Source organism: Lolium rigidum, chromosome 1, assembly GCF_022539505.1.
Source record: "Lolium rigidum isolate FL_2022 chromosome 1, APGP_CSIRO_Lrig_0.1, whole genome shotgun sequence".
In the NCBI taxonomy this organism is placed as follows: domain Eukaryota; kingdom Viridiplantae; phylum Streptophyta; class Magnoliopsida; order Poales; family Poaceae; genus Lolium; species Lolium rigidum.
In genome coordinates this window covers 21725777-21737061 of record NC_061508.1, presented here as the reverse complement: position 1 = coordinate 21737061, position 11285 = coordinate 21725777, and the positions used below count along the sequence as shown (strand labels likewise).

Below are 11285 nucleotides of genomic sequence, written 5' to 3'. Positions count from 1 at the left end.
TATGTGACCGAAGAAACGGAGTCCGACATGGTTCAGCTCGGGTCATGGTTATGTTTGTCACGAAAATCTTCAACAACCCGGAAACCAGTTCTTCCATCAAACTTGACCACCAAACGTGCCTTGCAGCCGCAGCCGAGACTCAGTGTCCGTGCCTATATACACGACCTTCCATGGTCGATTGGTTTTTGGGACGTCCGCCCTGTCCGGAACACACAAAACGCCTTAACCGAATTACTCCATCATCAAACCGCTTAACCTGGTCAAGCCGGACGCTGAACCCATAATCTTTAGCATATCTGTTGTAGAAAGAATATGCTGCCGCTTCAGAAATAAAAGTCATCTCTTTTATCATCCAGTATAAATCCCGATCACTATCAGGATATTCATTGCCATTGATACCTTTCTGTGGTTTCTCAGGCTGACTAGCGCTTGGCGTCGCCTGCAAGTAGAAAACGTAGGCATTAATTAAAACTATAAATTTATGTGTTCCAGCTATATAAGACTGATAAAAAAGAGATAACAACCTGGCTCATGTCAACAGAATCCTCGTGAACCGATGCACCTTCCACATCATCTGTGTGGCCCGTGTCCAAGTCAGATTCACCGTAATAGTCGTACTCAAGCTGCGTGTCAAATTGTGCCTGAAATTTATTAATGCATTGCGAAATTTAGTAACCGTAAATTTTACAGTTGCCATCATTTCATGCATCATTTTATGTCATTGTATGAGTCACTACACATACCTCACTAGTATTTAGACTGTCTGTGTGTTCACCATGGTTCTCATCATTTTGATCGTCGGTGTGTTCACCATGGTTGTCATCATTATCAAATTCATCGTACGCAATCTGCATAAATTATGACATGAGGAACCATATATAATTTGATGATGTCTGGATCGTCGGTAATCGAAATGAAAAATAGTGGCTCACATCAAACTCGTCTTCGCTCCAGCCGGCTTCGTGCTGCAAATTTTCCTCCATTTCAGAGTCATCGGAATTATAGCCGACGTACTCGTTTTGTTTCTCAATCATACCAGATATAGAGTTCTCCATATTCTGTAGTATTGGACCATAATTAGAATTGAAAACCGGCAGAATTGTGTCCTCTTACTATGCTACAAGATGAAGTCATGGTACCTGTGATTTTAAACCCTAGCGGGGAAGATGCCGAGCCGGTGGCGCGCCTTTCCAAGGTCGTCGATCTGCGGGGGGGCTTCGCGCGCGGTCGGCGGCGTCGAGATGCGAAACAACCACCGGCGGCGACGGACGTGCCGGCAACAACCGCCGGAACAGCTCGATCAGATCTCCAGTACGTGCCGATGAAAACGATGCATGCAATGGGAGCTAATCACGGTGATTAGCTTAGCACGTCGGACCCACCCACGTGGGGTCGTCCGTATAGATACGTCCAGGCCCTGTATACCCATACGAGTCTTGCACTGGGCTTGGATATGGGTTTCGGCGGGCAGCAAAAAAAAACAAAATCGGGACCACCGTACCCCTTCGGCGATAAGTCGCGAGTTTGGAGAGGGTGCGCACCGAAGCACACCTCTTAGTTTATACAAAACGAGTTTAGTTTGTCAACAAACAACTTGTGTCATCAATATTGTCAATAGATTTCAGATTTTCTAATTTTAATATTTTTAGGAACTAATTTTGAAATTAGTAATAATTCATCTAGTACATCAGTACACCTAGTTCATAGTCAACCCACCTTTTATCGCCGATTAGTTGCTGCTGTTAATTGTTGAGAGCCTTGACAGATAAGGCTGATTCCGTTTTAAAAACTTATGAGCAAATGATAAAAACAGAACAAATAAGCCAACAGCAAATTTGGGAAATATCTTATTTTTTAGAAGGAAATGAAATATATTGTTAGCGACAGCCTTGCCCACTGATTTCGAATCCCACAATGTGCTCCAATTGGCAACTTGGAGTGACTTGTGATTTTCTCGGCTCACTACAGCGACGTCAAGTAAAAACAAGCAAGCAGTTGAAGAGTTCAGATTCTTATTTCAGCTGGTTATGTTTAGATGTGAAAGAAGATGATGGACAACTCCCCGCGGTTTATGTCTATCGGTCTTGCACTTGACTTGTAGAGTGGCATCCAATGGAGCATCAAACATTAACTAGACGAATACATTACCTGACTTGCAGAGTGGCGACCAAGGAGACACGTGGACACGCAGTCGCCACGCCTTGCTTCACAACGACATATGCCCGTTTGCAATGATCTCCATCGTGTGGAGACTCTGGGATGCCATGAACTCTCTGGGATAGTTGAGGACCTCTCTCTCTGGTCCCATAAGTTCAAAAACAGTGATCACAAAGCTCGGGTGATGCTTTGGGGCAACCATATCTCTTCCTGTACTGTGTGACACATCTCGACAGGGAAATGAAATTCAGGTAATAATATTTTTGATGATATTTTTTCCTTAACCAACGAAGAGTACATCACAAAGACTTGATGGGCAGTCTCTTATTCTTTGAACAGAGGAAGACGAAGTCTACCATGCGCTATGTGTTTTGACTCGTTCCAGACGCGCCACTGGCAGGAGCTGTAGCCACATATATGCTCGATGATGCTCTCCATAAAACAACCGGTTGGGGAAGATCACTCTCAGAGGCTCGGTGCCTTAGGAAAAGAAAGCCGGATCCTGGAGCAGAAGTTCCCTCCTTTTATTTCAGGTGAATTTCTTTTGCCGCAATTTGTCTTTTCACCAGCTTTCAGTTCGCTTTTCTCACAGCGATCACGCACATACACAGGTGGAGGGAGTTCTAGACGAACCCGGCGGCCGGTCACTCCATACATGGATTGGCCATGGCTCACGGTGACAGGTAAGAGAATTTTGTACGTAGACTTTTTTTTGAAACGGGGCAACTCTTTTCCCCAAACTATCAACTAAGTAGAAGAGAATATCCAGTTAATTAATTAAAAATCTGGCGAAAATCGTCACAACAAAACTACAAGCAGGTTAGCCCTGAGCAACTCCCGGCTCTCTAAGCAGACCTACCAACTCACTCAAATCACCACATTGCAAGAAAACCCACTAAAGATAGATGAACAAACATCTCGAACACACAACCTGAAGAGATTATAGCCATCTGCTACGAACACCTTTGTAGTGGCATTACTCTTCTTGCTTTCGCTGCCGATATATTCCTTCACCTTCTAGATTTTGTCTCCGGTAGCCTTCTCAGACATAAGGCCGGCAAACAAGCAAACAATCACTTTACCGGAACAAAGTCTAGCCATCTCCTTACGGAGTGGAAACATATTCAGGCGTGCGCCAGCGCCGAGGAGGCCGAGCTGCAAGCATGTATTGCTGGGATCAAACACCTTATATCTATTGGATGTGATCAGGCCATTGTTGAATCTGACTGTCTCCGAGCTGTGCAAGCCATATCTAGTTCAGGACAGGAGTTGTCGAGTGGCTGGGCTCTCTGTAATGAAGCTCGTGACCTTATTAGAGTCTTTGGTAGCATATCCATTTGTAAGGTAGATCGGGTTAGTAATGGTGCAGCGCATGTGCTGGCACAGTTAGGAAAGTCCGGCTTTGATAGTCTCCTGCGTGGTGAAGCCCCTTCCTGCGTGTCGGAGCTCATCGCCCAGGATTGTAATTGACTTGGCTTCAGGCCAACAGGTTTCTGACGCACTCTTTTCCTTCCAGGGTACCGAAGGGGGCTGGAAGGTTTTTAATGAGGCGGCCTGTTGGTCTTAATATATGGTGGTTTATTTCAAAAAAAAAAAAGTCTAGCCATCTCCAAACTGACGAGTAAATCACATAACACTTTAGCAAAGGGTCTTAGATACAAGCGTCTGGCTCGATCCTTGGACATTATCATCAACCTCTAGTCTATGTTCTCTATCTATCTCCAATTAACCATAAAAGAAAGGCTGTGTGAGTGAAATCATTTTTCAGTTGAAAAAATATGAATCTGTACAACATCATGCAGTTTACAGTAAGTGAACCCCCCCCCCCCCAAAAAAAAAAACATGATTATCTCTCAACCGAGGCATATTCGAATTAAAATAGCAGGAATGAGTCGTCAAAACCTTGATGGTCGACTAGTGGTTAAAGGAGCAATTTGTTCTAAAAAAAACTCTGGGGCTTCCAGCTGGTGGGACAAGTAAGGCATGCCACTTGGAACGATCGCCGAGTATTGGGCACCTAGTCAAACAAAAGCTACAAACAAATCTGTCATTGTCTTATAACTAATTAATCCTAACTAATTTACCTCTTCAGATTTCAGTGGCTTCAGTTTCATTCTATGAAACGGGATAATGAACACATTCATCTCTTTTCTTCCTAACCTTGTGGCTTCTGCGAGGAACCGCCATGGCGCCATCTAACCTCTTCGTGGGCTGATCAAACCATGTTAAGTAAACAAAACATGTGTTTGTTTTTTTCCTTTGTGTGTTTGTGTTGTAGTCGAGAATTTTTCCACTTGTGTTGGCTTGTAGTATAATCTGTACTCTTAGCTGTTATGGTTGCTGATTAAAAGGAACACTTATGGTTGCAGCTACCCTATAGAGTAGGGTTTGTATCATAGGAGTACTCGAGGGCAAACACTCATAGCGGGTTTCCCTTTTTTCTAATTATTATATCTAACAAGCTTTTTTTACTTTCGTCGAGAAACTAATGGAAAGGGGCTAGCTTGGCCACCAGGGGATTCCATCCCTTGGATCCTCTACCGTCGGAAGTCACTAAAGCAGCGAATCTCGTGCATTTGAGCACTGCAACATATCTCTCACTAGCATAGCAAAGTTTTTTTTTTTGCTGTTGGAGCGCCGCTGCATTATTTTATTTCGTGGTGGGTCAGAACTGTACAAAAGTCATGGTAGCATTTAGAAACACCTATCTAGCAAAAAAAAGTGCATGAAGCAAATCTCCATCCGTCGATAAAAGTCAACACACCTACGCAACATGAGATGACAACAGTTGCAGCTATTCACTAAAACATTTGCAGCATTGAAGCAAGATTAGGAGAATGAATCATTGCAACAACTCACTCGTGTGTTTGTAGCAAAACACACACACACATACACACGCACACACGAGTGTGTAACATTTCAAAAAACACTCATGCAGCATCAGAAATCCAAGAAAACTAACCTTGGATAGAGCATCTACTTCGTCGGATCGGGATCGGGATCGCGGGTGAAAAATCAGGCTCACCAAAGCACCTTCGGCACTGTCTAGGAAGCAAGGACTCATCCCAAATGGTACTCCTTTGTTTCCCTTGAGTTCACTAGGTGGAATCCGCTGATTTCGAGCTATAACTCGAGAACACCTCGAAGGCCGACCAATATGACAGGAGGGCGCTGATTGCAGGGAAGCACGGCGATGACGGGGGCGGAGGATGTCGGGTATGGATACGAAGCAGGAACGTCAGATCTCGACGATAGGAGCGCGATGGAAATTTTAGGACCTGACTGGCGTGGTCGTGGGGGGGAGAGACTAAGAAGAAGGGAAGGAAATGAGAAGGAGTACAATATGAGTGGAGTGACCCAGGGAGCGATCTTCCGAGTGAACGGTAGCCTTTTCCATCAAAAAAGGTTTTCTCACGGAAATTCATGTTCCAGCGATGAATTCACATCATTATTATCATCATGAAATAAGTACTGGGATAGCTTTCACACACATGAAGCTTGGCTAGTTTTGTCTTGCACCTGCGGTCCTGCAAAAATTTCAAACACGCTTATACTTAGAATATGTATTACAAAGACACGTTTTCTGAAATGTGCTTCGAGAAAAGAACATTTAAATTTGTAATTTTTTGAAGAATTGAACGGGAGAGAGAGAGAGAAGACAGTATCCGTATGCGGTGCTCCGTCCAAATTCTCTCAACCAGCCCAGGCCCAGTATGCCAGGCCGTCGAGATGCCTGACGCCAACGGACAGGCCCGCTCGCAAGGGGTCCTCGTCCACCTCTCGCCATGGTTCCCCAGCCACCAGCGCCGCCGCCGCCGGCATCGTACTACGGCTCAGGGCTACCAGCACATGTGAGGTACGGCAAACCCTAGTCGCACGATGCACTATCTTAGATGCGATTTCCTTTGCTGCTGCGGAATTCGTCTCTGTCGTTGATGCACTGCAAGGCTGCAAGCCTTTGGAAACATTAGGAGCTCGTTTGATCGAAACCTTTTTAATATTTTTCCTGGAGCGTTTATTGTCAGCACACACTGTCGATAATTTGTACATTTTGCATCACTCAACCAAAAGATTAGAGTGGATTTTTAATTACTGCCCTGGATGTGAAATCAGTGGCATGGAAGAAATAGGATGTTTTACACCGGCAAATGCAGGGTTATTCAGTTGTGTCAAAGATTATTATTCAAAATTCTTTGTTTCTAGATGTTAAATGCAACAAAAACATGAAAAGTGGTGCTCGGTCAATAGAAAAATTCCATCCAATACAAATGAATAAAACATGTGTGTTGTGTGCGTTTGTGCTGTGCAAGAATATTGTTTGTCCTATCCCCACCACCCAATGTGCCAATGTAGGTCTACACTCTATACACGAATAGCAACACACAAGTTACTTCTAGTTTTGCTTTATGCATATGTTTGTCCATTTGATTCTGTAGTTAAGCTCTTTAGATCGGTACCAATAAACAATTAGTAGATACTATATTTCATCTGAAAAGTTGCATAGAAAAGCCCCAAAAGACACAAACTTATAGAAGCTATTAAGTTCTATTCTTTCATTGGAGGTAGTATTTTTCCGACATTTTCTAGAATGAGATCATAAAGAAACATGGAGTATACTGAGTTGTGAATTCTCCTATCTTTTTGCTGTTCTTATCAGATCAAATTTGAACTTATATTCTTATGTGGCAGAAGAAAACTTGAAATCGGAGAGTAACTAGGATTCTAGGAGAGACATACACAGTTTGTGTTGTTTTATAAGACATGCATTAACTTTATTTCTTCATCTGATACAGATATTGTTAGGTCAAAAGATTTGTGTACTAGTGGGATCAAATTCTTAACCAACTAGTAGGGTCAAAATGTTGTTTGGGTTGGAGAAATGTCTTTGGCATATTTTGAAAGAGGAAGCAAATATTCTTTAGTAATGTATGGCTGTGTACATCCATCGGAGGCTAGGGGTTATCCTCCTGTTCGAAAAATGCTATATTTGGCATTTTCATATCAATTACTGTCCTATAGTATGCATCCAGAACAGATAGATCAATATATAAATGATATTTTTCTGTCATTCCCTGCAGTTCAAAAGCTCTTACTGCTTGTCGCTGCCACGCTAACCTTGCAATATACTACTGCCACCGCTTATGGATCTGGGTCCTCTGGCAGCATCAACAGGGCAAGGCCTGACTGCCTAGATAAGTGTGGCAACATCAGCATCCCATACCCTTTTGGCACTGGAAAAGGCTGTTTCCAAGAACCCTTTAATGTCGCCTGCAATGAGAGTGGGGCATATCTAGCCTCAACTGAAGTTAGGATACTGGACATCAATCTTATCCTGGGTGAGATTCGCGTTCAGAACCCACACATAGCATGGGAATGCAAGTACACCAATGGCACCAATAGCACTAGTGGCTTGGAAGGCTTAAATCTTGATTCTTTTCATAAGGTTTCTGGCACCAAGAACAAGTTGATTGCAATCGGGTGTGATACTTTTGCATTTATCATGGGAACAACCAAGGGAAAGAACCAGCTTGACTTCCTTACTGTCAACTCATGCTATTCATACTGCACTGACGCAAGTAGCGTGGATGACAGCACCGAGTGCTTTGGCATGGGTTGCTGCCAGACCTCCTTTCCAGGAAACATTAGCTCTTTTACAACCACATCCTCACCATTAGTAGACAACTCCACCATCCAGTCTTTCAGCCCTTGCAGCTACTCATTCGTTGTTGAGGAGGACTGGTTCAAGTTTGATCGTTCATATGTTAGCTCTAAAAATTTCGCCAGTGAATATACAGATGGGGTTCCTTTGGTACTCGATTGGGTAGTTGGTAATGGAAGTTGTTTGGAAGCCAGCAAGATGGGATCACAGTACGCATGCAAAGCCATGTACAGTGAATGCGTTAATGTGTCCAATGGCCCTGGCTACCGGTGCAACTGCACTCAAGGCTATGAGGGTAATCCCTACCTACCAGGAGGGTGCCAAGGTACGCATTTGCATCACCAGAAGTCCACATATACTCTATTTATTTAACTCTACTGTTGAGGTTTGTGTTGATTCATGTTGTAATTCCCCTCACATCCTTGAAACCACAGACATCAATGAGTGCGAACCTCCAAACCAGCCCTTTTATCCCTGCAAAGGTAAATGCAGAAACACCGAGGGAAGCTACACATGTTCATGCCCATCAGGATTGAGGAGCGACGATCCAAAAATCATACCCTGTGTTCAAGCTGATCCAAACAAAGCTCTGAAGATGGTCATAGGTAATTGGATAGTTTAGTTATCAGTCACAATATTTTGCACACTGGTTGTGCACACACCTTAATAGTAAACAGATAGCTCTTTTGGCCTTCTTATGCAAGTTATTTGTTTCTAGCTACAGTTTGTGTGCATGTCATGTAGCCAAGTAAATCCCGTCTATGGCACATGTTGCATTACTTTTTAGCCAAATATTGGCAATGTTGCTAGTTGAACTGATGGTAATCAGCCGTAATTATTTCAGGCATATGCTTCTGTGTTGTCTTCCTCATGGTTTGCATCTTGGCTCTACGATCTGAGTATCAGAAAAAGAAGCTGGCTAAAGAGAAAGAAAGATTCTTCGATCAGAATGGTGGCCAGATATTATATCACCAAATTATGTCAAGACAAGTTGATACGTTGAGGATATTTACGCAAGAAGATCTAAAGAAGGCTACGAACGATTTTGACGAGAGCAGAGAACTGGGCAAGGGGGCTCACGGCACTGTCTACAAGGGCATTCTCAAGGATAACAGGGTAGTAGCGGTGAAGCGTTCAAAGCTCATGAATATGGCTGAAACCGATGAATTCGTGCAGGAGATTATTATACTTTCACAGATCAACCACCGGAATGTGGTCAGGCTTCTAGGGTGCTGCTTGGAGGTGGAGGTCCCCATACTGGTTTATGAATACATCTCGAACGGCACTCTCTTTGACTTTATCCATCATAACAGAACATCTCCGTCGCTGGATACCCGTCTCAGGATCGCTCAAGAATCAGCTGAAGCACTGGCCTATCTGCACCTGTCCACAAACCACCCTATAGTCCACGGAGATGTTAAGTCCATGAACATTCTTTTGGATGACAACTACATGGCGAAAGTGACCGACTTTGGGGCATCGAGGATGCTCCCCAAGGATGCGGCCCAGTTCATGACAATGGTGCAGGGCACCTTGGGTTACTTGGACCCAGAATACCTGCAGGAACGGCAGCTCACCGAGAAGAGTGATGTCTACAGCTTCGGGGTTGTGCTACTGGAGCTGATCACTGGGAAGACGGCGATCTACAATGACGGACCCAAGGAAGGCAAGAGCATAGTGTCATCCTTCCTGCTCGCCATGAAGGAGGAGAATCTCGAGCGCATGCTAGACGCGAGCATAGTGCATGCTGGTATGGAGATGATGCTGGGAGAAGTCGCTGAGCTGGGGAGGATGTGCTTGGCCGCCAGTGGTGAAGATAGGCCTTCCATGACTCAGGTGGCTGACAAGCTGAAGGCCCTGCGAAGCACCTGGAGGGAAAAGCTGGCGGGGGAGCGTGACCCAATGGAGCGTTTGATCGTGCGCTCATCACCTCCGGCGCGTTGGGATCCTTTGTCGTCGAGCATGTTCTCTACGGCTCCTCACATGGCTGCAATATGTATAGAGACGCCCAGATGATGGTTTCATTTTATTCTACCACGCGAGTAGAGCGTCAGAGGCTTAGAGCTTCAGGATGAAATGTAACACCTAGAGTATGTGTACGCCCAGATTTGTGCACTGTCAAACAGAAATGTACCGGTAGTTGAAGTGTATTAATGCCAAGTATATCTATATAGAATCGGTTATCGTCTGTTTTGTGTTCGAGTGTGGAGTTTGTCATGCTAGGCTATATGACATTTCAGTTTTGAGCTTCACTGTGAAGAAAAACAGTTAAGTTTTCAGTGTGAGAATTTGTGTGAGAACAACCAGTTCTGAGTTTGCTATATTGCTCAACCATTAAATGTCAAAGCCCCGAGCCTCTCAAAAACTCCCCTCTCAAATAGCTGACCTAGGGTGACTTCTTTTGGGCTTAGGCTTATGCATAAGCCAGCTTATGAAAAATGGTGGGTAGAAACTGTGGTGAGGAGAAGCTCTCAGAAACTGTTCCTCCTATTCTTTTGGGCTTGTGACATTTTAGCTTATTTGTGTGTTAAGTTGTTAAAAGTCTGAAACACCCTTAAATACAAAATTTGCCCAGCTCAATTCGTAACATCATTATCAATGGGCAATAAATAATCTAGACTGTATATTACAACATGGAAGCAATAATCATATCTAAGGAACGGGGGCAAAATAAACAGAGGAAAAATCCATGCGCATATCTAGACCACCATTCACCCATTAAACATGCGTGTATGTGCATCTAAGCTGTACCAGCATCCGATTGCAGCGCCCCAGCTAAAAGAAATCAAAGATTATGCTAACAGGAAGACAGACGCGAGCTGGCCTGGTGAACTGGATCGGACGCTTGTGTGTTCCAATCGAGCCAGGGCAGTTGCTCCGCGTGCCTGGCAGAGGCAGAGCAGGTCACGTCGGTCGGCGGGCTCCTGCCTCATGTGCTGGGAGAGATCCTGGGCTCTTCGGCGGAGGCGGAGCAGATCACGCCGGAGTGGATCATGAGGGCGAGCTAGGGAGACGGGCGGGCGGGCCAGGCTTCAGCAGCGTGCCCACGACCGGCGGAGGTCGGAGGAGGCGGGCGGGAGGCAGGATAGACGGAGAAGATGCGGGCGAGCCACGAAGTATTCGGCCAGTGGCGGAGATATTTGGCCGGCGGCGGAGACCCTACATGGCACACTCGTTTCTCACAGGGGGAAAGTGGACGGGAGGGAGAGAACAGAGTGTCGCTTGGGTTGACTGCGGTGGCAGTTTGGTGTAATTAATGGGAACTAAAGGGGTAGTGCCATATAGCGTTTGGTTTATCCGTGGAGAAGCTCGGGAAACGGCCAGAAACTGGTCCAGAGCAGTTTCTGGGTATACACAGGATTGGAGCTTCACGGTGAAATTAAGCTGGCTTCAAGCTGGACACTTCTTTTGGGCTTCAGCTGCCTACAACCCCGAAGCCGGTTCACAAGCCCAAAAGAAGTCAGACCTA

General features: G+C 44.9%; 1 protein-coding gene across 1 annotated transcript; it reads left to right on the top strand.

Annotated features, from left to right (window-relative positions):
- Positions 1-2306: 2306 nt before the first annotated feature.
- Positions 2307-10035, top strand: LOC124685046 (wall-associated receptor kinase 2-like). Its single transcript, XM_047219329.1, has 6 exons — positions 2307-2408; positions 2497-2690; positions 2769-2840; positions 7236-8141; positions 8251-8421; positions 8661-10035. The coding sequence occupies exons 2-6, from the start codon at positions 2582-2584 to the stop codon at positions 9830-9832; spliced, it is 2430 nt and encodes an 809-aa protein (XP_047075285.1). The 5' UTR covers positions 2307-2408; positions 2497-2581; the 3' UTR covers positions 9833-10035.
- Positions 10036-11285: the final 1250 nt, after the last annotated feature.

Coding starts and splice junctions, on each gene's coding strand:
- LOC124685046 (XM_047219329.1), top strand. CDS start 2,582: ATGATGCTCTCCATAAAACAACCGGTTGGGGAAGATCACTCTCAGAGG. Junction 2,691..2,768: donor GTTCCCTCCTTTTATTTCAG/GTGAATTTCTTT, acceptor GCACATACACAG/GTGGAGGGAGTTCTAGACGA. Junction 8,142..8,250: donor CCTACCAGGAGGGTGCCAAG/GTACGCATTTGC, acceptor TTGAAACCACAG/ACATCAATGAGTGCGAACCT.